The following is a 27,254-nucleotide window of genomic DNA, read 5'->3' on the forward strand; positions in this document are numbered from 1 at the left end:
ACGGACACACGACAGAACGCAGTGAATGTGTCTTGCTGTTACTGTTGCTACCGCTCATAATGCCACGAGGGTGGGGTGCTGTTGTGGGGTCTGAGGCTCGCTCCCCCTTCATGGTTCCATGCCTGGGCACGTGAGGGTAGCCCTTCACCTCAAAGCCGTTCCTTAGCACATATACCCAGCTATGTGTTTGAAATAGGCTGAGCGATGGTTAATACCTCGAGAATATCGAGGCAAGCAAGACATGTTTCACTAACATCTCCAACAAAATAACAGCTATAGGCGCCCGTTAAACATGCAAAAGTTTCAGTTGCTGCCTCTTCGAATCCTGGGCCCTATGGTACCTAGGTACGACATCTATCCCTCCTGTTCTGCAACATCTTGAAACACCGATCAACCGGACCAGTCGCCCAAAACCAGCCTCATGCAACCCAACAACCTACTGTGGAGTAGTATTATGCATATGCCTCCTAACGTATCCTAATCCCAAACACTAATACTTGCCGCTCGTTGTACCGTCTCGAGGATTGGTTAACCATCTATAGATACAAGCTTGCGCAATTGCAGATATCCCTATTATGTACAGTTAGTCTCGGCAATCTAAACAGGGGCGCCGGTTTCAACCGCAGCGAAACCATACCGTTTGATAAGCTCCTGGCACGTCCCCATCTTCTGGAACAGGGTCGGGTCGCCGATGATGCGTGCCGCGTTCTTGACCTCTCTGCATGTCTCGTCGAGTCGCGTAATGACGCGCACAATGGTGCCCTCCATGACATCGGTGAGGTCGGTGATGCGGTTGAACGACATGCCGCGCGCCCATTCGTAGACGACTTCGACCATGCCGAAGCGGGGTTTGCTGACAAAGTCATTCGAGTCGTCCGACGAGAGGATCACTTGGTGGAGAGTTTGTAGCTGATTGACCTTTTCCGATATCTCGACAATCTTGGCTATGCCACCCTCCAGCCTCTTGGTCAAAGTTGGTTCCACTTCCGTCTTCTCCTGGAACACAAAGGCGGAGAGCAACGCCACAATCTCTTCCGGCTCGTACTCGGCCAGGACGTTCTCGAGAATCAGTTCGGTGAGGACTAGCTCATCAGCAGAGTGGATCTGGGGAGGATCAGTAGTTGGTCAACTGCTGTGGTTTCAAACACCAACCTCGCACGCCACCTTGCCTTTGAGCTCTACCCTATTGGCCTCGTCAATGAACCCAAGGTCTCTCAATACAGCGATCCTCTGTTCGTAGTCGGGAAGTAACTGGAGGTTTTGATCAGACATGAGCTGCCGAAGCTGTTGGATATTCTCCTTGATGACCCATTCGTCATGCTGCATCGCAAACTGCTCAATGTTAGCAGGGCCCGAGGCAATCGAAGCTATTTACCAACATGTTTGAGGAAGTTGGGGCACTTCAGACATTCGCGCTCAGCGGCAACCTGGCCTCGTTCGCGTCTCTGGGCATCAATCTCGCGGAATGCGAGGTTCTTGATCCTGTCATAATCAATCTCATCCCAATCTTTGTAGTTCCAGGAAGAGCAAAGCGGAGCGAATTGGTCCTTGGCCAATTTGATTGCGTCTGCTATGGTCAATGACTGCCCAAAAATGTCAGCCGAGACACTTACGCTTTCGGTAGTTCAGGTTCTGGACGCCCTCGGGAATATCAATGACCGTCCTCGTGAGGCACTCAACATCGCTCAACGGGATCATTGCGGGCTTCAGTACCATCTTATTCTCGTTCTTCGGGAGGTTGCGGAAGTACTTGGCAAACGGTGTCAGGTATGGGAGTATATCGTCCTCTTTTCGCTTTTCGTTTCTGCTTATCTCAAAAACATGTAGTGCTGGCTCATTGCCCCTGGCAGTGCCTTCCTTGAGCAGCATGCCCACGCTCCTTTGACCATCCTACAGCTATTAGCAGAGTCCACGAAGTGAGCAGTGAGCTCGAAAGCGAACCTTCTTATATACTACCAGACGATTGATCCCCAGTAGTTTCCGCCCGACTGGGTTATTGAGTAACGCCAGGTGAAGTTCATGAGTCAGCTTCTGATAGTCCATGCAGGCCTGGTGGCAAAGCTCGAGATCAATGTCGCATATCTTGCATGGCTCTCGCTTAACCTTCTCAAGATCAGCCTCTGACAGTTGCACCTTCTTTTGATGCTCTGGGAGAAGCGCTTGAGTCGCATGTTCACTAAAGCTACGCTTGATCATTTCCTCAATCTTTAAAGCCTCGACACGCAGAAGATTGAGAATCATGTTGTACGTGAGCCTGAATTGCGACCTCAGCTTCGTTGGATCGCCCAGCATCATCTGTCTCAGAGTTGCGACTGGTGGAGCTTCCTCCGCTCCAGGAGCGACGATGATGACTGTTCCAACGGTATCTTTGCCTCTTCGCCCGGCTCGGCCGGCCATCTGAATGTACTCGCCTGGGAGGAGGTCGCGGAAGCCTCGTCCGTCGTGCTTACGGAAACCTGAGAACACAACGGTTCTTGTTGGCAGATTCAGTCCCATCGCGAACGTTTCCGTGGCAAACAAGACTTTGACCAGCGATTTGGCGAACAATATCTCCACAACTTCTTTGACAATGGGGAGCATGCCACCGTGATGAACTGCAATACCCCGACTGAGTAGTTCCCTCAGGCGCCGGATTTGTGGAAGCTCTCTATCCTGTGGGCTCAGCCTAGCCAGGGACTTTTCAATGGTCATATGAATCGCACTCTTCTCCTTGGCGGTGCAGTAGTCCAGGTTTGAGAGTGCATCGGCATTTTCTTCGCACCGCTTCTTTGAGAAGACGAAAATGCATGCCGGGAGGAGATCCTCTTTGCGTAGATGTTGAATGAGGTGGACCCAGATATTGCGGTCTTGCGCAGCTGTCGTCCTCCCTCCACCCCGTCCGGTTCTCGCAATATTGCCACGACCCCTCTGGGCGGGGGCACCGCCCCCTCGTTGCGGGCCTCCTCTCTGTCCGCCGCCTCTTTGACCATTCTGCTGACCTCTGCCTCCTCGCTGATTTTGACCTCGTCCCGACCCTCCGCGAGATCCGCCGCCCCGTGCAGGAGTGTCGTTGGTTGCAGGCAACGCCTTGACCTTGTCTTTTCCTGAGAGCACATCATTTGCATCTTTCCACCCCTTCTCTATGAACTTGTTGTCTGGACCGACAATCTTGTACATCGCTTTATTGGCCCATAGATAATGCTCAAGAGGAACTGGACGTTTGGCTGTGGAGATGACATAGATATCTTTTTTCTTCGTCCGACCGACCCATGAAGCGAACTCGTATGTGTTTGGCACTGTAGCGGAGAGCAAGATGAGCGTCACATGTTCCGGCAGCATGATGATCACCTCTTCCCAAACCACGCCTCGTTCCAGATCATTCACGTAATGCACTTCGTCGAAAATAACGAATTCTACATCTCGGATGAGATCTGCTCCGCGATACAACATACTCCTGAGAATCTCAGTCGTCATGATCAGACAACTAGCCTCGGGTCGGATTTGCACATCTCCGGTCAGAATGCCAACATCGTCGAAGGTCTGGCGGAAGTCGCGGAATTTCTGGTTGCTTAGAGCCTTGATGGGCGACGTGTAGATAGCTTTGGTCATATGCTTAGCCGCCAAAGCGATGGCATACTCTGCTACGACTGTTTTACCAGCCGATGTATGAGCTGCGACAAACACAGAATCCCCATGTTCCAGATGGTAGACGGCTTCTTTCTGGAAATTGTCCAGCTCGAAGGGATACTCTCTGGCCATTTCAGGAACTAGCTCGCGGAAGTTCGGAATGGCTTGGTTCACGTCAACCATATGAGCCCATTCCTTCCCACCTCTTCGGGACGTGCCAGCTGCGAGAGTACCATGCGGCGCTAAAGCAGGAAACTCGACGGGCAACAAAGCGTCAATCTCGTCTTCCTCTGTGTCTTCGATATCTTTGCCACCAGTCGGCGTCCCATTCACTTGTTCATCAGTCTCTTCTTCTCCAACTGCTTGTGCGGGTGCTTCTGCCAGCGTGTCTTCGACCTCTTTTGCAGCCTTCGTGTTCACAGGTTGTTTTTTGTCGAAGTTCAGACCACGCGAGAAGCCAGGGGGGACTGCAAGTAGACCACCCTCTGCCCCAAAGTTTATGACACGATCCAGACCTCCGGGTTTCTTCGTACGGCCAGCTTCCTGACGCGACAATGCCTCATCCTCGATAGCAGCAATGGCCTCCACGCCATCTAAACCTCCAGGAGCAAAGGGAAAGAACCCGGCGGCGCCCCGGACAAAGTCGGCCCTATTCGCAGGCTTCCTCAACAGAGAGGTGGAGTTTTTGGCTGTTGCGGAGTTTGCGGGCACGGTAACCTCCTTGTATCCCGTGACCCGGCCTTCTAGTCCCTCTCGAGTGAAGCGAATAATTGTACGGGTTTGGGTAGGGGCAATCTCGAAGAGGCCGCGGTAGTTAGTCGGAGCATCCCAACGCCGTTGCAGCTTGTTCAACCATCTAATGTTGAAGGAGGTCGATGGTGTGAGGTACTCTGATTCAAGCTCTTTCCTGATCTCATCGATTGGTTTCCGCGGTCGTTTGGCAGGTCGATGCTCGTTCCAGTCAGAATCCGAGAACTCGATAGAGGCCCCGGCCAGATGGAGCCTCTCCATCGCTCCTCGCACCTCCTCCATTTTGGCAGATAAAGAACGGATGTAACTGATGTTTGCCAAACAATTTGGGGCTCTGATGATGGCGAAGTCGGCTGGAGTTGACTGGTATTGCCAAGCGAGTCGGCTGCACTTGCACGGCCCACGGCGGGGCGTTTTAGGAGTTGGCCCGGGGAAAGTCCACGCAGCTGCGCGGTAAACCCCTCATCACCACGAGAGCACGAGAGCATCTGTGAAGGTAACACGTATGAGCTGACCATATAGTGAGTAATATACCATAGACTAACACGAATGCCTGACGCCGTGCTATGCTTATATAAGGATATCACCCTCCCAGATCATTCCGGTTTGGCAATCGGACCACAGTATATCTGCTTGTCCGTTACCACAGTTCCCCCATCTCTGCCATCGCTTCCATATCGTCGGCGAAGGGATCATCTACGTGCATTGCGGTATCTTGCCGTACTCTGGTTGTTGCAGACGACCTGTCAATCGTTTCGCTCTCAGCTAACAATGCATCCAGTTCATCATCATCGGGATGGTCGGCACCGTGGGGTGTTCGACTGGGAGACTGAGTCTGAGCCATGGTACGTTCCTCTCCTATATGTTGCGCTTCCGTCACAGACTCGTTGCCGTCTTCCAGGCGTATCCCTTCCATCCACTCTGGGTGTAGCTGAGTGGTCTCGGCTGGTACAGCACGGACTCCGGGCCCTTCGTCTTCATCCTCACTATCCACAGGAGGCCTTGGCTTTCCCTCGTCTATCCATGCCTTCCTTGAGATCTGTATTCGCTTCCTGTGCCCCAAAGCTTCAATCATCGTCAGAGCGTCGGCGAATTTCGCGCGGGGATAGAGGTCGTCCAGCCACAGTTGATACATGTTCAACATTCGAGCGATGTCTCCGTACTAGAGTGGTATAAGCGGTGGCAGGGTTGGGCGAGCACTCGCAGACATACCTCGTGTCCCTTCCCTTTGAACCGAAGCCGTTCCTTGGATATCCTCTGTAGTCTTGGAATCCCAGCATCGGATAGGAGTCTGACCCGATTTAGCACAGCTGTGTCATTCCTCCGCAGTGTCCTCTTTAGACCCACCTCTCCTCATCTAACTTTGGAATGGGTCTCCGCTTCTTGACGACTTTGATTTCCTCATCAATTCCAAGGTCTGCACTAGCAGGCTGTGGTCTTGACTCTTGCGGGGGTTGGATCTGTGGCTTTATGTTGCTCGTGTCGAAGATATCGTGGTCCGGGGTATCATTGAGGATGGCGTCTAGGTCATCCTCAGACGGTACGTCGCGAATGGTTTGGTTTGCAGGAGCCATGACAAGCGAAAGAAACGAGCCTAAGTCCCAGAATCCTCAATGTCGGTGAAGCAAACCGCAGTTGGGCAATCCACCTGGGTGAACGCGCTCCCGACGCGTCAACGCGTGCAGGCTCGCCAAGCACAATGACATAACCGCCAAGGATACGCCAACCGATATAGTGCGAAACCTTAATTGGAACTTCAACTTTACAAAAACCAGGGTCCAGACGACCTCCCAAAGCATCAACCGTGGTCCGAATCAACTTCAAATCCAAATACCACCTACAACCTATAAGAACCATCGTCCACGGTACCCAGTTCTATAGGCGAAGAACAATCTCGCCCAACTCACCGGAGGATTGCTGACATCGTTACCTCGTCTGACCGTCAATCGTGACCAAGCTATTGTTTCTCCTACCCATAACTCCTATCTGAGAATGGCGGTTGAGGGAGAGACTCCCTCCGCCACCATGGCCGAGAGACTACGGGTGCTTCTCCAGCGTGCGCGGACAGTGAAACAGAGTACTTCGCTGGAGCCGCCACTTCCCGTCTCTGAGCTCGTCACAAATACTGACCACATACTTGGTTCGGTAGTTGGAGATAAGGAGGTACATATGAACGCAATAGAAACAGCGGCGAGGAATGTTTTCTACAGCACACTTGTAAGCCATTAACCGTATCGTACTTGGTCATATCTGACCGCGCCGCAGGCTTCATGTCCAATAGGGGATCCCTCTTTTGTGGATATTTGGAATCTACTCGACATACTCCAGTACTGTGGCGACCGAGGTAAACGTGTCAATGCAACCATGTCACTTCACTCACTGATGCCTTCAGACTTATGTCCTGCTCAGCTAGTTTTATTGCTCATAGAGGAGCTGTTTGACAGTCAACCAATATCTGGATGCAGGATTGTCTTTACCTACCTAGAGTCACGGAGAGAGGCCATCATTGCCGTACGCCACAACCTCCACTTGGCGTGTCTCCTTTCCAGCTAACATTATTCCAGAATCCGTCCACCAACAAGGATTTGGTCATTTTGCGATTCTCCAATGAGCTCCTCCGTCGGCTTTCGCGTGCTGAGGATCCCGTATTCTGTGGTCGAGTGTACATCTTTATGTTCCAGAGTTTTCCACTGGGAGATAAGAGCTCGGTGAATTTACGAGGCAACTTCCACGTCGAGAACGTGACAACATTCGAAGATTACTTGAAAAGTACCGGAAGCGGAGAAGAAGGCACCGAGATGGAGACTGATATTCCCGAGGATGTCACAAACACTCGCGGCCCAGAAGTCACCGTGGTCCAACCAGATGAACCGGAGCATGCATCGCCCACCATGGACATTGATTCGCTCTACCCTGTGTTCTGGTCGCTGCAACACTGCTTTTCCAATCCACCACGTCTGTTCGAGGAGAAGAATTTCAGAGAATTTCAGAAAGGTTTAGAAGCAACTCTAGCGAAGTTTAAGGAAGTCCCGAAAGTCATACAATCGGGAGAGTCTGAACGGAAGTCGGGGGCCAAGGCTGGAGCTGCAGACGACGATGACGATGTGGCAAGCACGTTCAACCCCAAATACCTCACTAGCAGGGACTTGTTCAAACTAGAGGTGCGTGCGCCATGCAAGCAGAACGTGGAGTTGAGTCAACACTATTGACTGATAATCCAATGCAGCTGAGCGATCTTGCCTTCCAACGGCACATCCTTGTCCAGGCACTCATTCTTATCGATTTCCTTTTGACTCTAACCGAGAAGGCGAAAAAGCAGCCATACTACCAGAACGCTCAGAGGGCGATGCTGTACGCCTTCACACTGCGTCAAGAGGATGTAAGTCCATGCAACCCCCTACATCCCCGCAAAAGCGTTCTCTTCGTGCCACCATCGTGATCGACCATTCGGCTGACTGCAAAGCACAGACCGAGTGGGCGTTGGGCATCAAGAACTCCATCGCAAATTACCTGCAGGACGGTCCAGATGGGAACTACTACTATCGAATGGTGGATACCGTGCTCTCCCGTGACAAAAACTGGGTACGATGGAAGATGGATAACTGCTACCCTATCACTCGTGACAGAATCCCTACCAAGGAATACTTGGGGGCAATGTCGGGGACAGAAACTGAGCTCAGGAAGAAGGATGTTAAGATACCCGGTCCCAACCAGAGCTTCAAGTTTCTATCAGAGAGTGAGGAAGGAAAAGGGGTCGCGAAGCTGAAGCAAGCGAAGAGGTACGTTCCGCTCGTCCGACTTCACAGCCTTCGTCGCGGGCGCTCACGAGACATCAGATGCGCAGCGCCAAGTATAGATTCATATGCAAAGAAGATCCAGATGGGTGAGCTGGATCTGGAGATGGTTTCATCGGAGGAGGAGAAGCGCCAACTGGAGGAAAGGAAGACAAGCAACACATGGCGAGGGCTTCGCATGGCATCCAAGCACCGATTGAGCTCACTTGATAGGTTGGAGCAGGGCAAAGGACTGGAGAAGCTGCTTCAGCCGGTCACGTCGATGGAGGTGGCTGGCGAAGACACTGGGCCTACCGCTCCGGAAGGCAGGGATTCGGTTCCGCAAGAACGGCATCAAAGCGTCGAGGAGCAGCGGCCCGACCAACGGAGTCAAGTGACTGCGAACGATGCGGCGGACTAGCAGCATCGTGCAGCGGGCGCATGGGATAGAAATCAATCGTCGAAGGGCAGCGAGGTTCTGTTGCAGCTGTCCATGAAGCTCTGCTCTTCCGGATTATGTGCAGGATCAAAGAGGCTGTGGCGGTTGCAGGAGAAATGTTACGGAAGATGGTATGGGCTAGCTGGCTCTGGAGGCTACGGACGTGCATAGCCCAAGCGGTCCCCCAGTGATTACGATGCGCCCAGACAACGATTGCCGTCTGCCCTGAAGACTCGTTCAACTCGACCAACCGACTGTGCCACTCTATTTGTCGCCGCCACAAGTCGCGGCTAAGACATCAACTGCGGCGCCGACAGTTATCTCGACAGTGCGGTGCCGCGACTTGATGAAATCCTAACGTGGACGATATGCTCGCACCTGGGAAAGCAAGGACGAATGCCGGGCTCACGTTGTGGAGTGTAGCCAAAATCCGAGAGGTCCGGGATATGGTTCCTGGCTGGCTATGTGTTTCTGCCTGGCACTGGAGAGGGGACCGTGGAGGATGGTGCCAGGGGCATGGCGGATATTGGCCAGTTCAGGCTCATTCTTTTGACAACGCGGTCAGCGCATTGGACCGACCAGCAGCGTGGGCGATGCTGCAGCAAGCCGAAATGAAGGGGACCTTGTGCGCGCGCCGCCTTTCGCAAGGGCGGACACCTGGGCGCACAGCCAGATGCTGACTGCACGCCGGCCAGCAAGGCCATCGCCAGCGGGATCAAGATTTCATCAAGCGAGCTATCCATGGCTCGCATCAAACCTCCGCAACCGCACGCACCCTCACCGACGCTGTATCCGCGGCGGCGCGAGTGGCAGAGGACTCAACAAGAGACGTCGCGGCGGCCACACCATGGCCGGCTCCTACTCATTTCCCGTTCGTTGCGCAACTAAGCCCGCCATCGGTGTGTTGCGACATGGTCTCCGTCTTGGGCATGCTTACCTACCTCGGTCTGGAGGCCGGCGAGGAGTGGTACCTACTAGTCCAGTTGTGGAGAGACAGAGGAAGGGTGCGGTGTGATGGAGGGCGAAACGACGAGCGTCGCCTCAGTGCTTCACTCGCCGCACCGCGCGCGCCCGGCGGTTCGCTTGTACCGTGTATCGTGTTCACAGTATCTGTACAGAGTACACATGTGTCGCACCGTCTTCCTTTTCCCAGGGCCTGCAAAGACGTCGAAGCCCATGATTGCACCTTGTCGTCGGCGGAAGAGCCTATTTGAGCACGGCGGCCGGTGTTCCCATCGTCCCCTGGCTGGTGATCGCCGCGGAAGACCGTCAGCCGTCAGCCAAAGCCTTCTCTGGTGGCTTGCCCGCATCGACGCGCAACGACCCCATGATGGCATGGACGTCAAAAGGAACGATGGAACGATGGGACGAGGGGCGCAGGCAGGCAGATCGCCCCTGCGTCTGATGAGAGGAGAGGGGGAAATTGCAGCCGCCTCTCGCAGCCAAGATGGAAGAGCAACCAGAGCCGGCGGTTGCAGACCTGCGCGCACCCTGAGCGCCCTGAGCATCCTGACAAGACAGCGCTGTGCTGCTTCGGAGTCGCTCCGGGAGATTGTGACGTTGTGCGCCTCGAGCCTGGTCGTCGCCGTCACGTTCGACGACCCATTATTATATTCAGTGTTCGCCGTTCGGCCGCCACCAGCAGGATGGCCGCCTGCCAGCAGCCAGCCAGCATGCTACAAGCAGCAGTCTTCCAGAAGCAGGCTGTTCCCGGCGCGGGCCGTGCTGCTGGCCGTTGGGATCGCGCGCAGAGCAGCACGCCAGCGGCCAGCCAGATCTGTCGCTGAGTCGCCTGAATCGCGCCCTCTCAGGAGTCTGTGGAAAGCGCCCGCATTGCCGTTATAAGCCGTTGCAGCCGCCGACTCTGTACCCTTGGCGTACTTGGGTGTTGCAGCCTCAACGTCAGGAAAAAAGATAGTCAAGCGCAGACAGAGGACAGTAGCAAGACATGACAACCAACAACAAAAAGTTGCGAGACGGCACGCACAGGTAGTCCACAACCGCCCGCCGGCATCTCCACACGCTTTCTGCTGCTGCTGCTGCTGCTCCACCAGGCCCGCGCGCTGTGACACGACCGCCCTAGCCCGCTTGAACAAGCCTGCGTCTTCATGCAGCTTCCTCCACCATATGCGAGGGGCGCCATGGGCGGCTCAAAAGAAGGTTGCAAGGCTGATGTACCATGTTCCTGACGCAATTTGGCCGGCTATGGCTGGTGTGTCTGGATATGTGTGGCCGTTGCGAATACTCCGTAATCGCCTGTGCAATCCATCCCCACGACGCCTACGAGAGAAAAGGTGTTTGCAATTGTCAAGCTAGACAACCCCCTCCTGCTAGGTAGGCATGCTCGCCCGCATAGTCTAGCTAGCAGACATGCACGGAGCAATTGTTGCTGCCAGGCCCAGCCGTGTGCCTCGAAAGCGGCACGGAACTGCTGTCCCTCAACACCGCTCCACAACACGCGAGTGGGCCGTCACTTCACCTCTCCACCCACCACACCAGGAGCACTCCACCACCACCACGCTTTTCCATCCACGCACAACCACACATTCTCTCGCTCACGCATCCCACCGTATTCGACTGAAAGCAGCGTCTCCCCGCAACAAGCGTTGCCGAGCCTTCCAGGCGCCCTGGAAGAAACCTTGCTCCCTTCCACCCTGGCCTCCCAGTTGGCACGACCCTGGAGCTTCCGTTGCGGCCACAGCATGAGCATGCGTCTGCCAATAACGGCCCCCCATCTGCTTCGACCTTCGATTTGCTCGACGCCACGCATCAGGCCTTGTCCGTCGGCGGTTTTCTCCACATTCTCCCCTGGCCCTCCTGCAAGCTGTGCGGTCCTCCATCTTCACCCACCCACCACTCCATGCTTCTTTCAGAACCCACCCTGGCTGCAGCCCAGCACACCTCGAGCCAGCCGAATCTCATTCGCCCGTGCTCGCCCGTTTTACCCTTCGCCTTGAAGGGTCACGTCCCGAGGTACCGCACCCCTGTGAGTTTCCTCCTAACCTTAGCCCGCCCGCCAGCCCTCGAGGGCAGTCACGCTTCTCGCCGTGTAACAAGCTGCTTCCAGATCCTCGAAGAATATCATGTTTCCTAAGAGGGACGGGTGCCCTGGCAGTGGCCTGACCCCAGCCTTTGGAACGTCCCTTGACGTCGATTTATCCGGATCGTCGACAGTAAAGTGCCGTCAAGCCTTTCTTGTCTGAATGATCTGTCCCTCGCTCCCCTGCCGCTGTCGCTGATATAGCCTCCGTGGTGTTCCTGAGCCTCCGTACAAAGACCTGGCTATCGTCGTCCAAGACGAGAATTCAGACGGTTGGAGTTAGCCCTCTGCTCACCTCACTGTCCGTCACCATCGCTCGGTCACCGTCATTCTTTATTTGGTCCACGGTATCACCCTCCCTCACCAGCTGCTATTTCGAGCAAGCGTTGCACCAGAACTCCGCGCCCCATTCCTGTGGGTGCGACATCAGCCATTCAGCCTTGGTCTCGCATCTCAGAAACCCGACCCTCTCCGACACTGCCCCTCAGATCTGTGCTTGCCCAAACAGTCCTGCGGCCTTGACGCGTTGAGTCTTCCATCCTCCTCGAGCACTCTTAAGACTATCCCGCCACCGCCACCTGCCCTCTTCGCTGACCAGCCGCGTTCAACCCCGCATCGGGTTTGGAAACCGTTCAGGCTTGTTTATCGCGAGCTGAATCGGACCCTTCCCCTCTACTTCGCCTCCCGGTAGTCAGTGCAAGTGTCCGCAGAAGGTGACCTTTGGATTTGTTTGTTTCGTTCCAGGAGCATCTGAACAAAGCTCTCTCGTTCCAAGTGCGAACAACATATTGCTGGTAGGCACTGCTACAACATCATCTTTCTCTAGCATTGCTAACCCACCAGCTAGGTGGAGAACGGGGCTAGCTGCAAGCCCATCCTACAATACTTCTCACAGCCTCATCCTTGAAGTTGCCAATGGTGGACGGAAACCTGTTCATCCCGCTTTCGCCGCCCAGCTCCCCGCGTATGTCTGCGTACAGCACGACTCCCGCTGAGAACGAGTGGCAAGCCTCGGATCTGAAAACTCTGGATCCGAACACCGCTCACTCGGAGGGCGACATGGCTTTGCTTCAGGCTGACATGAACGGCCACAACTTCGACCTGAAACGCCCAATGATCCGAACGGCCAAGAGTTTTCCCTACACGCTCGACACCAAGACCCAACTATCCAGTGGCTCAGGTTCGCCTGCGAGAGATCGCATCAGCATCAGCAACATCGACGATATCGACTCGAGCGAGATGCCAACTGTGACCTTTGGCGGATCCGCCCCTGCCAGCCCTGTCTCGAGGCTGACCCCACCGTCCCCTCATGACGCAACCAACGGAGACAAGAATGAGCCACAGGGTGATGAGATCGTCGTTGAAGAGAACCAAGAGTGCGGCGAGGATCAAAGCAAGGACGAAGAGAAGCCGCCAATGTCGGCCGCAGAACTACGAGCACAGAAGCGCAAGATGAAGAGGTTCCGGTAGGTATTAATCAAGAAGGCAATACATGCTGGAGCCGCCTACTCATATTTGCTAGACTCACTCACAACCAAACGCGGTTCCTAATGAGCGAATTTGCTCGACAAGCCCATCCCGATGCCGCTCATCGGGAGCGCCTGGCTCGCGAGATTCCCGGCCTGAGCCCCAGACAAGTGCAGGTTTGGTTCCAGAACAGGTCAGTAGTTGTTTGACACATCTGCTTAGTAGGCTCATCGAGGCTGACCTCATCCAGGCGTGCTAAACTCAAGCGCCTCACCAGCGACGATCGTGAGCGCATGATGCGATCAAGGGCTCTTCCCGAGGACTTTGATATGGCTTCGGCTCTGCACTCTCCATTCGGCAACACCCACGGGATCGGGACTCCCCTCACATCACCTGGATCATACCATCCGGGATTTCCGGAGGGCAATATGATGCGACCTCTTAGCATCGACACCCTTCGTCGCGGACCGATCGACTCCCACGTCTCTCCCACGGGAATAAGCCCAGCCTTTGGTGGTTTCACCTTCACTCCTCCTCAGTCAGCAACCGATACCCTGTCCCCAGTGTCCCAACATGGAGACTCCCCTTTTGGCTTCCCTTCTGCGCCTTTGGAAGGTAGTCCCAGGACCTCGAACCCTTTCTCCTCGATGTCGATGAGCGGGCCGCCCGCATACGCTGCCCATCACAGCATCCCTCGTTTGTCGATCCACGCCGATCGTATTGCCCGCAGCCGCGCAGATTCGCTGAACTCGCCGCTGCGAGCGAGCATGAGCTACTCGAACGGAAGTGAACACGGTCTGAATGGGCCGGCCGATGCCTCCAGCCATAACGGCGATCAAGCTTCACGGTCGTACTCGACCTCAATGATGCCGTATGGTATCGGATATTCATGTAAGTTGCGACGAGAGCGATCCGCTCGACTCAGCTAATGGTGATAGACTCTCCTGTTCCCGGGTTCCAAGCCTCTAGTGCGTCCCGAATGCGTTCCTTCTCCAGCAGCGTACCCAGGCGGATTGAGCTCAGCACCCACTACACTCCGAGTCGGACCGCAACCACTCCGCAGACGGCTACTTTCCCCACCTACTCCAGTTCTCCTCTAGTTACTCCCCAGAGCTACGCCATGCCCCAACTGAGCGCGCCACACCACATCACGTCGTTCCAGAATTCGTACCTTCGGAATGACTCGGGCCAAGGCGAGCAGTACCCCGGCGTGGGCACCGTGCTTGGTGAAGTCCTGGATAACTCCAACCACGACAATGACGAATCGAACGACCAGATATCGCAGTCATATTGACGGCAAGGCACCCTCTTCACCTTCACTTTGTTTCGAGGCGTTCGGTAGATTGCAGCGATTGGAGTTCTTGCGGGAGATTCTGGCCCGGTTGGAGTGGCAGGTTTCAAAGATGAATATTACGAACATTGATGGGCTGGCTCTACGAATCAGTACGGTTTAGCTTGCGCTGCCGTCCTTGCGACTATACATGTTACTTTTCTTCGGGCGTTGAGCGTTACTTACGGATCCCCTCGGTGGGCTTCTTCAGTTTGGCCCGAGGTTTCCATTGGGATAGAAACTTCGCCATGTTGTCGGATACGGGATATCCTGCTTCTCCTTTCCCCTTCGTCCGACTATTAACTTTCGCGTCTTTGTTAATAGCGACGCGCCGCTGGTATGGTTGGTATACCCTTCTTGTATGTACGTTTTTCAGGTTCAACGTCCCCCTCTGTCCGTCTGTATGCAAATGTGTATATCTTGGGGCTTTGGACCGCTGGATGTTGGATCGTTTTATTCATTTCTCTGATTTGGACATGTCCAATTTTCATTCTATTTACGATACCACCTCTCCCAACAACAAAACGACGCGCAAAACAAACGTACAAAAATCCCCTTCGCTGGTAGAAAGTTTCAACGTTCTTGGACAAAACACATATACGAGATAATGAAATCGGGTCAGGCAACGTGAGAGTTTGTGGATGCTCTCTCGCTCACTCACTCTCAACTCCGTCAAGTACTACTACTACACAAGTTTCCCAGTCTACATGGTTCTGCCTCTTGTGATGCCCACCACTTGCTCACTCACTCCTTCACACTCGAACTGGACGGGTAGTTGACTGTCCTCAGACCACCCCCAGCAGGCCTAGGGTCAGGGCTGAGGGCTCTCCATCCCCTCCCCTTCCCCTCCCTTCCATAGTCTGACTAACAATATTTCCCGATGGTAAAATGCGACGTCGGAGAATGGACGATGATCGCCCTCCCCAACGACGAGACGAGACTAGCTTCCGGGAAGCGGCTCCGGGGTGCTTTAGACTATGTATGTACGGAGTAGACTACCTAGCTTTGCTAGCCGTGGAAAGTATATCCGGTACAAGCGGGTAAGCGAAACCCACGTCTCAGGCGGCACTAGGACGACCGACCATGATTTTCTTGTCGCAGACGGGAAGGAAGGAAAAAGCAGGTACACACACACTAGGGGGCTTGGAGTTGTAGGAATAATGAGTAATTATGAGGAAGGGGGATGAGGGTTGTGGATGAAGAGCCAGACTACGGGGAGTGGAAACTTGGAAGTTGGAGACAATTTCCCACCGAGGAACGTCAACTGGGCGAGCAGTGTGTGGGTTGAGGCGGACGTGATAGGAGAGTCAACAAGATTGGATGGATGTTTGTAAAAACGGTCTGAGGTTTGTTGGAAGGGAAAAGGGCGTCAAGCCAGGGACCTGCGATGCGTTGTCGTTGAGCATTCCTGGGCGTCGAATCCCGTGCCAAACACAGCGGAGGATCGAAACACCCAGCCGAGACGGCTATGCCAACGGCGGCAAGCTTCGTGCCTAGACAAGAAGAGTTGAGGAGGAGCACTACTCAGGCAGGGTCCTTTTTTTCCCCATCCCCTCAACGGTTCCCTCTATCGCATCGCTCCCTTCCCTCCCCTAGCTAGCTCTTGCATCGGCGCTATCGCATCGACATGCACTCCGTACACATCAGGCAAAGCAAGGAAAATTCTCGAAACCACCCGACGTGGACCCCCAGAGACTCAGTCGTCGAATGAGCGCTCTGCTGTTCCTGGCAGATGGATCATCATGATGCGGGGTGTCACGAGGAAGACTGGAAGGGGTCCCGTCGAGGTGATAGCCTGATCTACAAGTATAGTCTTCTGCAACCAGCTGCTTCCAGCCGCCATGTGCAGGATTTCCAGACTGCTTCGCCAGCCGCTTGCAACCGCCTGGATCGACTCAAAATAGAGCGACAAAGGTTGGAAAGGGAAGACGGCCTGTCCTTGCCCGCGTTGCATCTACCTGTGTCACACTGAATCTTGCGCTCTGCGCGGAAGTTTCTGCGAATATTCACCCATCGGTCCTGTCATTTCCCCATTTTCGCACACCCGGATCAAGCATCGGTGGAAAGAAGGATGATGGAAGCGGAGACGCCCATTCTGTGGTACACCAGAGCTGATGCAGAGTCGGCCTTATTCGCCATCATCCAATCTCCCCCATCCGGTCCCCAAGGTTCCCCGGCTTCTTCATCTATCGCCTCCACATGACCTCATGCCTCTTGCCACGCCGCACGGCACCCGCGTCGCGTTTTTTTAATCTATACGTGGGCTTCTCCACAATCACTCGTGCGTGGTACAATGTATTTTCCCCAGACGGCGATCTCCCATGTCGTAGTTGGGCCTTGGATTCCATGGGGTCAGGGCGATCAGGAACCGCATTCCGATGGAGGGCAGGGTATAGGTGCTGTTGGCAGAGATTGGCCGCAGGCTTGCGCGGGGGCACGCTCTTGCTCTGCATATGCTAAGGCAGCTGTAAGGGTTGGGATCAAGGTTCAGGAGAAGGGAGGAGAAGAGGGTATGGGCCGTATGGTAGGGCCGTGTAAGGGGGGTGCGGGGAAAACAGTATATTGGTAGGGCCGGGCCTTTTGCGCCGAGGGGGTGTGTACATCCGGAGGGATCGAAGTAGAGGCGCTGCTAGGAGTTCCAAGTGTGCCCGCATGTGGGATGCGGATGGAGAGGTTCGTCTGAACTGACGGAGGCGTGTTACTTCTTGGAGGCCGGCGGCCTGGAGATGAAGGCAGTGTGGATGACGCTGGGCTGCGCTGGTTGCTGCCTCTGTATCGCTGGACGGCTCGATCAGCTGGGGTTCAGTAGTAGAGAGGCTGTGGAAACTGTGGACTGACCTACCGTTTACTGACCCACTTATTACAGCTTGCTGCAGCTTGCAGGATGCAGGTTCGGGGTATGGTCACAGCCGTGCTCGTTGGGCAAAGTTATGCCTAAGGCCAAGCTTTGCACGATACTGCTGTGGCACATTTTAGAGTTATTGCTTGGTGCATCGATTGATGGAATTTCCCGCGCGATGGGCGATACGATGCATGCCCAAGCCCCGGACCCCGTAGATTGACTCGTCCCTGGTAGGGAGGATAGATTAAGGTGCCTCTGCTACTGCACGCTTGCAGGGACATGGAGCCGCGGGTGATTTTTGTAGATCTTAGGCTTAATTGCGGCTGGGCGCCGCGTACTGTGAGGAGGAGCGAATTGGAGACGGCGAAGAGCGATCAGTGCGTTTCGAGAAGCCGGGCGGAAGAATGTGTGGAGTGCTTCTAGAAAATTGGCTGGGGAACAAGTGCGGGGATGCGGCCTGGCGTTGCTCAGTGTTAGACAGGTCAGCTGATGCTTCGCAGGGTCGGAACCTCGGAGCTTGCCAATGGGTGAGAAGGAGAGGAGATGCTGTAGCGGTGTGGTGTGTCGAAGTTGCTCTCCTTAGTTGTTATAGCTCGGGGGTCCATTATATCTGAGGTCTGGAGTGGAGCTTGAGCTAGTCCATCCACAATAGTATACCGCCTACTAACCGTTTCTCAGTCTGCGACCGGGCGGGTGCGAACGCTTCCTCGTAATCTCGTGACTCGTTTGACTCGCATTCACAAGCGTAGCTTGCGCTATACTGAGCCTGATAGCTTTGCTGAATGCGGCCGGCTTCGCGTAATAATCCGTGGAGCGTCTTGTGGAGTGCATAAGACCCTTACTCAATACTGCGAGCAACCGAGTATCCATGCTGGCAGTTGCGGCTGAACTACTCCAGCCCGACCGTGGGTATGACTGTGTTGGCCAACCGTAGGGGATCCTGTCCGTGTGAACCTGCATGCGTGCCCAGGCTGTGAGATGAGGGGTTCGGCGCGCAGTTCCTGATGAGTAAGAGTTAGCTTGTGGGCGCAGTACCTCCTAATGAACATGGGCAATCGTGAGACAGGTGGAAGCGCCAGCTCCATCGGACATTGCTAGGATGCTCGAATAGCTACAAGTAGGCAGTGCTGTGTACATAGTGGCAGAAGGAAGAGAGCAGCACCCAGGGGGTCCGGAGACATTGTGTGATGCGATATTTCCTCCGTGGCAAATACTCATCTGCAATTGGAGGACCCCACTGATCGGCGGGAGTGGATGTGACCTGTTCTCCTTTTGGAACGGAGACGTATTTTCCTCTTCGACCCTGATGGATGGTGTGTCACGTGCCTCCAGACACATTCGGGGCATGCAGTGTATCGTGAAGTAAGCTAAAGGAGGAAGTTCCCTACAGCTTGTTGGGTTGCATAATCCGAACAGTGCTCAGACTCGAGCGCTACCGTTCCTGGCTGATCGGTTTGGGTCTTGGGCTTGGGTCAGCAGTGTAGTTACACATCCTTTTTGTAGGCTGCCTAGATGCGTTCGGCCTTGGTGGTTGTTGTGGTTGTTTCGAAGGCCGTAGACAGCAGGAAACGCGAGAATTCGTAGAGCTAAGCATACCACCGAAGGCCGCAATAATGGAAATCAGTAGCGGGACCTCGTATTCCATCGGCATCTGCGCTATCAAAACACAATTGCTGTATAGCCGCTCCATGGGATTGAGCATCCGCACCTTGAAGAAAGTATGTCTTTTGCTTTCTGATGGACGAACCGCCATACCGAAGGCCACTATTCGTCTCAAGCTACGTTTGCTGCTTGGCTGCTTGTAGGAGTTGGGACCAAGCCTCACAGTCCTATGTGATTAATCTTCGATACGTGGTGCTTCCCCTACTGATGCTCCAGCTCTCTCTTCCTTTGTGTTCCTCGATGGTCCCGGGGTTCTGGAAGATCGTTGCACGCATCGACTGGATCAGAGGGACTACTGACTTCGTGAGATGCTTGCGAGGAAAGCAAAGACTAATGAGACTTCAGTGTATGTTCGGAAGTGAACAAATCAGAGCTTTCGGATATCTTCGCGGGAGACAGCCATCAACATGATAATGCTTACGTGTGCAACAGGTAAGGACCGTCGATATCAATCTTCCGGACAAAAACACAAACTCCGTACTCTTATTCGGGTGGTATTAGCCCAGACCACGAAGGTTCGTGAACCTGAGACGATTTGGTAAGTGAGGCAGTGATGTTCCAATGGAGGTGTGCACGATGTGCATGCTTCACAGATGTCATGGCTCTGATGGTTCATAGTGTTTGGCGCGTAGGTTTCCGCACCGCGGCGGTCGATAGTAACTCCGTCGATACAGTGTGCAAAGCCAGAGAATGCTGCGGTCACTACCTAGCATTTGGTGATTGTGATATGCATACTTGCGTCAGGCATGTACGCATTTGGAGCCCTGTGTAAGTCCGCCTGTGGCAGTGTGTTAGAACAACAAGTTCCCACGATGCTGATATCCGGATGAACTCACGGACGATTCCCCTATATTCCCACCGCTGCAAATGGTCTTGACTTCTGCTCGCGGGATAGCCACTGGCAATCCGTCCCTTCTGAGAGTCCGGTGTTGTGTACTTAACGGGGTGAGATGCATCCGCATGTGCACAGCGAAAGGAAGTCGGCCCGAGCCGTTGATGACCTCATAAAGGATGCGATAGAAGGAGTGGATACGGTGATGTGGCGTGAAGAATGTGCCCAGGTGGGTGCCTACCTAGGTATGTTTAGGACGGTAAGTCGCTCCCCACATGAGAGCATCAGGAAGGGACGACCCTCACAGAACCTTCACACTGAATAAGAATATAACGGAAGCTGAGGATGAAAGCGAGATTTGTAATCGCTGAAAAATCGCCTTCCTGGTCTGGAAGAGCTCCCTGATCGGATTGTTAATTGCTTGCGCCGCTGACCGTGAGATATCTGAATGTGCTCAGGACGCTGTAAGGAGAGACACTAGGGGGTTAGCAAGAGAAATTTGGTCAACTTCTAGAGAGTGGAGCGTTTTCCAGGTTACACCATTTCAGTGGCGTGGTGACTCGCGCGGAACTAGTATGCTCGTCGAAGGCTCCTGATTCTGGAGTTCCTCCGTTAGGAGCCAGGTGTGAGGACAACTATCCCTTTGAGGCGGGTGTCAATCGACCAGCAGCAGCTTGGGAGAGAGCATTGAGTGCATCTCTTCACCTGGAATATCTCTTTCCTCACTTAATACCATAAAGTCGTTTGCCAAGATATCGCAGTTGATTTCCTGTTTGGATGAAGACCAGTGCGAAAAACAGGTGTTGCACTACGTCACCGCAGTCGAACACGACCTCGAGCAGCAAAAGCGGCTAGGGCACCGGACACCATCGTCTCCAGGAGGCCATGCCTCGGGACACTGTCCTAGCGCTCCACTGAGTGAGATGTGTTTCGGTTCAGCAAGATCGTCGAGCTGAGGGAGCGCCATCATCCCCTCAGCTGAGAACCGCTCCCCAAAGGCTAGTAGACTCCTCCACACGGTCAAGCGGCCTCGCAGCGCCTGGTGGCGCATCATGCATCCTGCCATCGTCCGTCGGCTTCTCGCATGTCCCGCTAAGGTAGGCGGTAGAGATTCGGCGCGAGCGGCATCATGGGTGGGTTGCAACACGCTCCTGTTCCTGCGCAAATGCGATTCATGGTGACGGCGACACGGCATATGGCGTAACGTGAAAGTGGCAGAGTGAGGCGGTATATTGCAAGGAGGTAAGAAAGGAAGCTCGGTGGAACAGCGTGTTGACGGATGCCAAGTACATAATAGGGTCTTCTTCAGCGCTCTGGCTAGGGCTCATCTCTCGCTGCGCAATCATCCTTCTTCTGAAACGAGAGTTGGAAAGATGAAAGTATCCTCTTGTAGGGCTGGTTGGTGTGCTCCATAGACGGAACATCACGTGCCTGGATTTTGTCAACGGCTTCCAAGGTTCAAGTACAGTACTCTCGGTAGACAAATGTACTCCGGCATCAACACAGCAATGCGGCAACCGTCGAGTCCTGAAATGATGCATGTCCGTGGAACATTAGGGTCGGCTGAGTTTGGTGGAAGTCCTGCACCGCCCCTTGCCAACTTCAAAGAGTGAGCTGAGCGGGTTTGAATAGGGGCAAACTCGTGATCTAAGGGATGCTGATTGGTTGCAAAGACGGAGCAGGATGGGAAACCATGAATGGCCCGGCGTACCGTCATCATGCATACATTCTCCAGTGAGTCAGACTAATCATAGATAATCATCGGTTTCTTCTCATCGTTGCTTGACGGTCACCACGTGTGCTGAGGCGCAGAGTTGATCATGCCATGCAGCAGCAGCGGCCGCGCGAGGGGAACAATAGATGCCGGGTTTATGTCCTTGTCCTACAGTACCTCGGGCGCTCACGCTTTGTCTGCCTCTCGCTTCAAAAGCGTTTTGTTGCTTGAACAGCGAGTCTAGGGCCACCGTCAGAACATTTACTGTTTAGAGGAGCAAGTGTTTCTATCAAGCAAACGGAACCCAACAGGCAGGATGTTGTTACGAGCTCCAATGCATTGTCGTCCGTCCTGGACGTGCGAGTACCTCATCGTGGTTGTGGATGTTGGGCCGCATGGAATAGGGTCCACCTGGGCAGTTTTCCTTCCACGCTGTCAGGTGTTTTCTTCTTCTCACTTCCGCACCTCCAGCTACTGGAATTCGTCGACCCCATAGACAAACAAGCGGCAAAAAAGAGTTTCGCCGCAACAGTCCCGTACTTGTGAGAAAGGGAACAGTAATAAACAAGATTCGTGTGTGCTGGCCTTGTCGCTGTCGCTGTCGCTGTCGCTGTCATGTGAAGTCGATGAACCTGACGTGTGCCCCGTGTTATGGTCGCGCTCCGTTCCGTCGGGCCCCCTGCCCGCCAAGACCCGCTCCTCACATTTTGTCGCCGCACTCGCCTGCCTTTCTCAACCCTCACCTCACCTCTTCGCTACCGAAGACACCAACCTCATCCCCCCCATCCGCATCGGCCTCAGTGTTCTTCACAAGGCCGTTTGCTGATTTCGCAGGGTCCCCTCTGTCGAAATCCCTTATTGGGCTCCTCCCCACGCCCCACCCCTTCCCCGCGTGCAAGGCGCCGTTGCGGCCGCCTGCCGTTGTCCTTTTTCCCTGGAGAGCACGAGAATTTTTTTTCTCTTGCATCCCCCCATCCCCCAACTCCCGTCGTCCGCGAGCTGCGCTCCTCTGCTGCAGCCTCCTCATCTCGAAACTCCGAACTTCGAATCCTCGACCGTCCTTGCAGTCGCCGCTTGACACCGAGCAGCCGCGCTCAAGGCAACCTCGCGACCCGCAAACGCACGCACTAAGCAACCCCACAAAATCGCCCACCGCCTACCTCGCCCACCCCAACTTTCTAATGAGTGCTCCCATCCCATCCGAGCAGAACCCACCCATTGCCGATTCCCAGAACGCTACCGCTGCGCCCGTTCCCACTGCTGGGTCGTCCGCCAACGTGGCCGCTGGTTCGACTCAACCCACTGCCCGCTCGTACGCCAACGCGACCAAGAAGGCTTCGTCCCCTCCCATCGCGTCCAGCGGAACGCCGCCCGTGGCAGTGGGAGCATCTCAGAACGCACAGCATGGGAAAAGCGCGTCCGTATCTCCCATGAACGGCAAGAACCCAGTCCAGCCTGCCGTGCCCGCCATGGCTCCCACCATCGCGAATAGCAGTGCTTTCGCCTCAACGGGGGACCACAATCGCAAATCCTCTGTGACCATTCCCGCAACCGGTCCGAGTGGCTATGTTGCCAACAGCGGTACAGCTGCCAGCCGCCCGCCCTCCGGAATTCAGTTCGGCGCCATGGCCGGCTCGCCTGCGACCACTCACGCTGTACCTCACCAACCCCAAGGTCCCGGTTTGAATCCTCAGGCACACAATCCGCGCATTGCGAGCCCGGCACACTCCCCGTCGCCAATTCCTCAATACAGTGGTGGAAAGCCGAACAACTTGCGTGGTGTTGGCCGCCCAGACATTGCGTTTGGTGCCGGTGAAACCCCAGAGCAGAACGTATGTATTGCCCTACCCCGCCTTTTCGTTATGCAAGTTATATTGACATGCAAGCAGAATCGCCCCATGATGCCTGCGCAATCGAATGCACTGCCACCTCAGGGTCAACATTATCGTCGCGAGTCCCACGGCGAAATGGGCAACCCACCACCCTTTAATCAGAATCGCGGAGGGTTCCAGCCAAATGGTGGCGGCCGCGGAGGACGCAGCAACTTCCAACCTGGTTTCCATCCGCAACACGCCCATCCGGGTCAGTCCCCATCCATGGCGCGTACAGTCCCATATCAAGGTGGCCGGCCAGGACCCGCAATGGCACCGGCTTTTGCACCCCAGAACAGGACTTACCACCCGAACTCTCCCTATCAACCGAATCGAAGCCCCGCCATGGCAGCGGCCACGATGCAACCGCAGTCCCATCTCGCCAACGGCCAACCCATGCCGTTCTATCCCCAATATCCTCCGCAGCCAGTTCGTATACACTCTCTTAGCTCTCAAGTACATTGTTTCACTCTCGTGTCCGATAATTCACCGTCTCTCTCGGATTCTGCGAAAGTCTCTCCCTTCGTCTCTTCTACCGCCATTCTTCACAAAGCGGCGGCAGGTTCACCAAAGTGGCACCTGCCCCTTGACGAGAGGAATGCCTTTCTCCAGCAGATTTCTTTTCAGTCCAACCATTCTCCTTCGCGCTCTTCGTCTCCCAGTGTAAGTGGTTACGAACAATATCTGACGGAAATTGATAAACAGGGCTACGGATACGTGCCTGCCCCCATGGACCATTACGCGCAGTATTATGCTCAACCGGGTTATGGAGGGCACAACTTCCCAGTCCCGGGTAGCCCTTCGAGGAATCCGGCCTTCCCTCACCCTGTCCAAGGCGCTTACGGGATGCCGGCCTTCGTGCCACCCCAACATGCTGGAGGCATGGCCATGTCCCGATCGCCTTCGCAGGCGTCAGAAAGACCACCTTCGGCCGCTCCACAGCCCTCTACTCCTGCGATGACGAACGTGAACCAGGTCTCCCACACTCCCACGCCCAGCATGAATGCGAGCCCCGGACCCCACAGCCACAACTTCGTCCCGCCTAAGAAGAAGAGCACCCCCATCGTCATCAAGAGACCTGACACTAATGAAGTTGTCACGTTCGACCAACCGTCCTCGTCGCCTGCTCCTCCGGCCCCACCCCGCTCTCCTGCCATCGTCTCTACTCCTGGTCCAACCCCGCCGCCTCGGGTGCCTAGTGCAGCTGGGTCGTCGCACAGCCGAGCGGAGAGTACTCCTGCTGGAGGCAAGTCGGCAGAGGAGAAACGCGAGGAGTTCATGAAGCAAGTCCAATCTCAGATTGCTGGCAAGGAGGGACAAGCCGATGCAGAGAAGAAGGCTGAAGACGAGAAGAAAGCTGAAGAAGAGAGGAAAGCTGAGGAAGAGAGGAAGGCCGAGGAAGAGAAGAAGGCGGAAGCTGAAGCCAAGGAGAAAGCAGCTCAAGAAGAGGCGGATAAGGCGGCTAAGGAGGCCGCTGACAAGGCCGCCAAGGAGAAGGAAGAAGAGGAGCGGCGCCTTCGGGAAGAAGAAGAAGAGAGGATGATCGCTGAGATGGAGGCATTGGAGCGAGAGGAAGAGGAACGGGAGCGACAGTACGCGGAGAAGAGGAAAGCCGAGGAAGAGGCTAAGAAGGCGAGAGAAGCGGAGGAGAAGGCCCGTGAAGATGAACGTCTACGCGAACAGGAACGCCTTGCCGAAGAGTTGGAGGAGAAGCGCGCCAAAGGTGAACGGGATGCCGAGAGCTTGGCTCTGTTTGCTTCTTTGAAGAAGAATCCATTTGGCCCTCACTCCAGCTCTACTGACAGTGCTCCTGTGGAGACAGCGGCACCAGCAGATGCTGCAGCGACTGCCACAGCAACCGCACAGACTAAGGCACCAAGCACCGGTAGACCTCGTCCAGCTAACCTTCGGCTGGAAACCACGAAGAATGTGGAACCCCCTCAGCCTTCGGCCGCAATGCAGAGTCTGAAGTCTGCGCGATTCTTGCAGGTCCGCGATGAACTCGTCACATACCCTGATGGTATCAAGTCGCCGAATCCAGCACTCAATATGGGCTCCAAGAAGGGCAAACAGTACGACAAGGACTTTTTGCTGCAATTCCAGGAAGTTTTCAAAGAGAAACCATCCCCTGACTGGGAACAGAAGCTCAAGGAGCTTGTGGGCGATTCTGCTGAAGCGCGTCCACCATCGCGACCACACCCGATTGGCCCCCGCCAACCCTCCAAACCCGGCGTTCCGCCGATGGGCAACTTCATTGTCGGTGGTGGTCGCACTCTTCCTGGTGAAGTGCGCTATCAACCGGCGACACAGCCTGGTCGATCGAATATGGCTAACCCGTTGGCACCTTTGATCAACCCAAACAGATCAGGATCCTTCCCTATGGCCCGAAGCGGTTCTTTCACGAACATGGCTCAAGCTCCCAGCTCTCCGCGTGTGGGCAGTTCTCGGGGACGTGGAAGCCGTCGCGGTGATAAGGGCCCCAGCAAGAAAGAGGAAGAGCAGTTGGCTAAGGCCATGCCTCTGACAGCGAACCTAGCCCCCGAAGCGCTGAAGCTGGAACGTTCGCAGACAGGCTGGAAGCCCCAGAGCCTTACATCGGCTAACGCCAATGCCGTTCCACCCTCAGGCCATATGCCTCCCGATATGGTACAGCGGAAGGTTAAGGCCGCTTTGAACAAGATGACGCCCGAGAATTTCAACAAGATCGCGGACCAAATCCAGTCTATTGCAGCACAATCCAAGGATGAGAATGACGGCAGGACTCTGCGACAGGTTATTCAGCTAACTTTCGAGAAAGCCTGTGACGAGGCACATTGGGCAGGAATGTACGCAAGGTTCGCCGAGCATATGCTGCGCACAATGAGCCCTGAGATCAAGGATGAGACGGTGAGGGATAAGAAGGGCGATCCAGTCGTAGGAGGAGCTCTCTTCCGCAAGTATCTGCTCAACCGATGCCAAGAAGAGTTTGAACGCGGCTGGGAGGTCAATCTACCCCAGAAACCTGAAGGTCAATCAACAGAGGCCGCTTTGCTTTCTGATGAGTACTACGTCGCTGCCGCTGCCAAACGCAGGGGACTTGGTCTCATCCAGTTTATTGGCGAGCTCTACAAGCTCAAGATGTTGACACTTCGAATCATGCACGAATGCGTACTCAAACTTCTCGATTTTGAAGGACTTCCTGACGAGTCAGCTATTGAATCGTTGGTCAAACTACTGCGCACCGTTGGCAGCACTATGCAACAGGAAGAGGCTGGCCCTAAGATGCTATCGGTCTATTTCGAGCGCATTGAGAAGATCATGAATATGGAGGGTCTGCCTAGCAGGCTGAAGTTTATGCTGTAAGATTTTGCCAACGTTCTCGTACAGACATGTCACTAACACTGTCCCCACAGTCTGGATGTAGTCGACCTTCGGAAAGCGAACTGGGTGTCGAAGGATGCCAACAAGGGACCCAAGACCATCGCGCAGATCCACGAGGAAGAAGCTGCTGCACGTCAGGCTGCAGAGATGGAGCGAGCCCGAAGCAATCAGCGTGGCGGTCCTCGTCCACCCCTTGGACGCGGTGATGCTCGCTCGTTCTCTGGTGGTGGCATGATGCCACCCCAGGATTATCGCAGCAGCCAGATCCAGATAGATGACCTCCGCAAGCTATCCAAGGGTGCATCAGGTCGCAACGTAAACTCCTCTGGACAGCTCGGACCGTCTATGCTGGGCAGCCGGAGCAGCAGCCGCCGTGGCCTCGGACCTGGTGGCCTCATGGGCCGTGGAGACGAGTCTGGCGCTTCCTCCAGGACTGCCACGCCACCTCAGAAGGAGAAAGAGTCAACAACACATGTGAACTCGTTCAGGTAAGCAAAATCCAGCCCTTACATGTCAACCGGATAGAAAGGCTAACATCGATGTAGTGCACTTGCCGCTCTTGAGAACG

The 27,254-nt window shown here is 54.9% G+C and overlaps 7 protein-coding genes across 7 annotated transcripts; 4 read left to right on the forward strand and 3 right to left on the reverse strand.

Annotated features, from left to right (window-relative positions):
* Positions 1-536: 536 nt before the first annotated feature.
* EI97DRAFT_369890 (antiviral helicase) lies at positions 537-4,638 on the reverse strand (the record flags this gene model as incomplete). The annotated part of the gene is made up of 6 exons (XM_033795206.1): positions 537-570; positions 638-1,104; positions 1,153-1,332; positions 1,380-1,570; positions 1,614-1,890; positions 1,942-4,638. 6 exons carry the CDS (start codon positions 4,636-4,638, stop codon positions 537-539), a joined length of 3,846 nt encoding a protein of 1,281 aa, XP_033657697.1.
* A 226-nt stretch (positions 4,639-4,864) lies between these two features.
* On the reverse strand, positions 4,865-5,994 carry EI97DRAFT_429919 (Swi3-domain-containing protein). The gene is made up of 3 exons (XM_033797555.1): positions 5,704-5,994; positions 5,569-5,647; positions 4,865-5,518 (listed from the first exon to the last, which is right to left on the reverse strand). Exons 1-3 carry the CDS (start codon positions 5,928-5,930, stop codon positions 4,997-4,999), a joined length of 828 nt encoding a protein of 275 aa, XP_033657698.1. The 5' UTR covers positions 5,931-5,994; the 3' UTR covers positions 4,865-4,996.
* Positions 5,995-6,381: 387 nt separating this feature from the next.
* Positions 6,382-8,550, forward strand: EI97DRAFT_455084 (uncharacterized protein; the record flags this gene model as incomplete). The annotated part of the gene is made up of 7 exons (XM_033800612.1): positions 6,382-6,573; positions 6,622-6,700; positions 6,749-6,867; positions 6,921-7,517; positions 7,583-7,735; positions 7,825-8,135; positions 8,193-8,550. The coding sequence occupies 7 exons, from the start codon at positions 6,382-6,384 to the stop codon at positions 8,548-8,550; spliced, it is 1,809 nt and encodes a 602-aa protein (XP_033657699.1).
* Positions 8,551-8,936: 386 nt separating this feature from the next.
* Positions 8,937-10,413, forward strand: EI97DRAFT_439224 (uncharacterized protein; the record flags this gene model as incomplete). Its single annotated transcript, XM_033799546.1, has 3 exons — positions 8,937-9,128; positions 9,264-9,467; positions 9,676-10,413. 3 exons carry the CDS (start codon positions 8,937-8,939, stop codon positions 10,411-10,413), a joined length of 1,134 nt encoding a protein of 377 aa, XP_033657700.1.
* Positions 10,414-12,523: 2,110 nt separating this feature from the next.
* EI97DRAFT_439225 (uncharacterized protein) lies at positions 12,524-14,369 on the forward strand (the record flags this gene model as incomplete). The annotated part of the gene is made up of 4 exons (XM_033799547.1): positions 12,524-13,074; positions 13,131-13,268; positions 13,326-13,966; positions 14,014-14,369. 4 exons carry the CDS (start codon positions 12,524-12,526, stop codon positions 14,367-14,369), a joined length of 1,686 nt encoding a protein of 561 aa, XP_033657701.1.
* A 2,523-nt stretch (positions 14,370-16,892) lies between these two features.
* Positions 16,893-18,117, reverse strand: EI97DRAFT_439226 (uncharacterized protein; the record flags this gene model as incomplete). Its single annotated transcript, XM_033799548.1, has 2 exons — positions 16,893-17,200; positions 17,916-18,117. 2 exons carry the CDS (start codon positions 18,115-18,117, stop codon positions 16,893-16,895), a joined length of 510 nt encoding a protein of 169 aa, XP_033657702.1.
* A 7,165-nt stretch (positions 18,118-25,282) lies between these two features.
* EI97DRAFT_369971 (ARM repeat-containing protein) lies at positions 25,283-27,178 on the forward strand (the record flags this gene model as incomplete). The annotated part of the gene is made up of 2 exons (XM_033795212.1): positions 25,283-26,664; positions 26,719-27,178. 2 exons carry the CDS (start codon positions 25,283-25,285, stop codon positions 27,176-27,178), a joined length of 1,842 nt encoding a protein of 613 aa, XP_033657703.1.
* Positions 27,179-27,254: the final 76 nt, after the last annotated feature.

This window comes from Westerdykella ornata, assembly GCF_010094085.1.
Source record: "Westerdykella ornata strain CBS 379.55 unplaced genomic scaffold EI97scaffold_2, whole genome shotgun sequence".
Taxonomy (NCBI): domain Eukaryota; kingdom Fungi; phylum Ascomycota; class Dothideomycetes; order Pleosporales; family Sporormiaceae; genus Westerdykella; species Westerdykella ornata.

What these genes read in the sequence shown, in the direction of transcription:
- EI97DRAFT_429919 (XM_033797555.1), bottom strand. Translation starts at nt 5,930, where the DNA reads ATGGCTCCTGCAAACCAAACCATTCGCGACGTACCGTCTGAGGATGAC. An exon ending in CCAAAGTTAGATGAGGAGAG is followed by an intron (nt 5,648 to 5,703) that starts GTGGGTCTAAAG and finishes AAATCGGGTCAG; the next exon opens with ACTCCTATCCGATGCTGGGA. An exon ending in TCAAAGGGAAGGGACACGAG is followed by an intron (nt 5,519 to 5,568) that starts GTATGTCTGCGA and finishes ATACCACTCTAG; the next exon opens with TACGGAGACATCGCTCGAAT.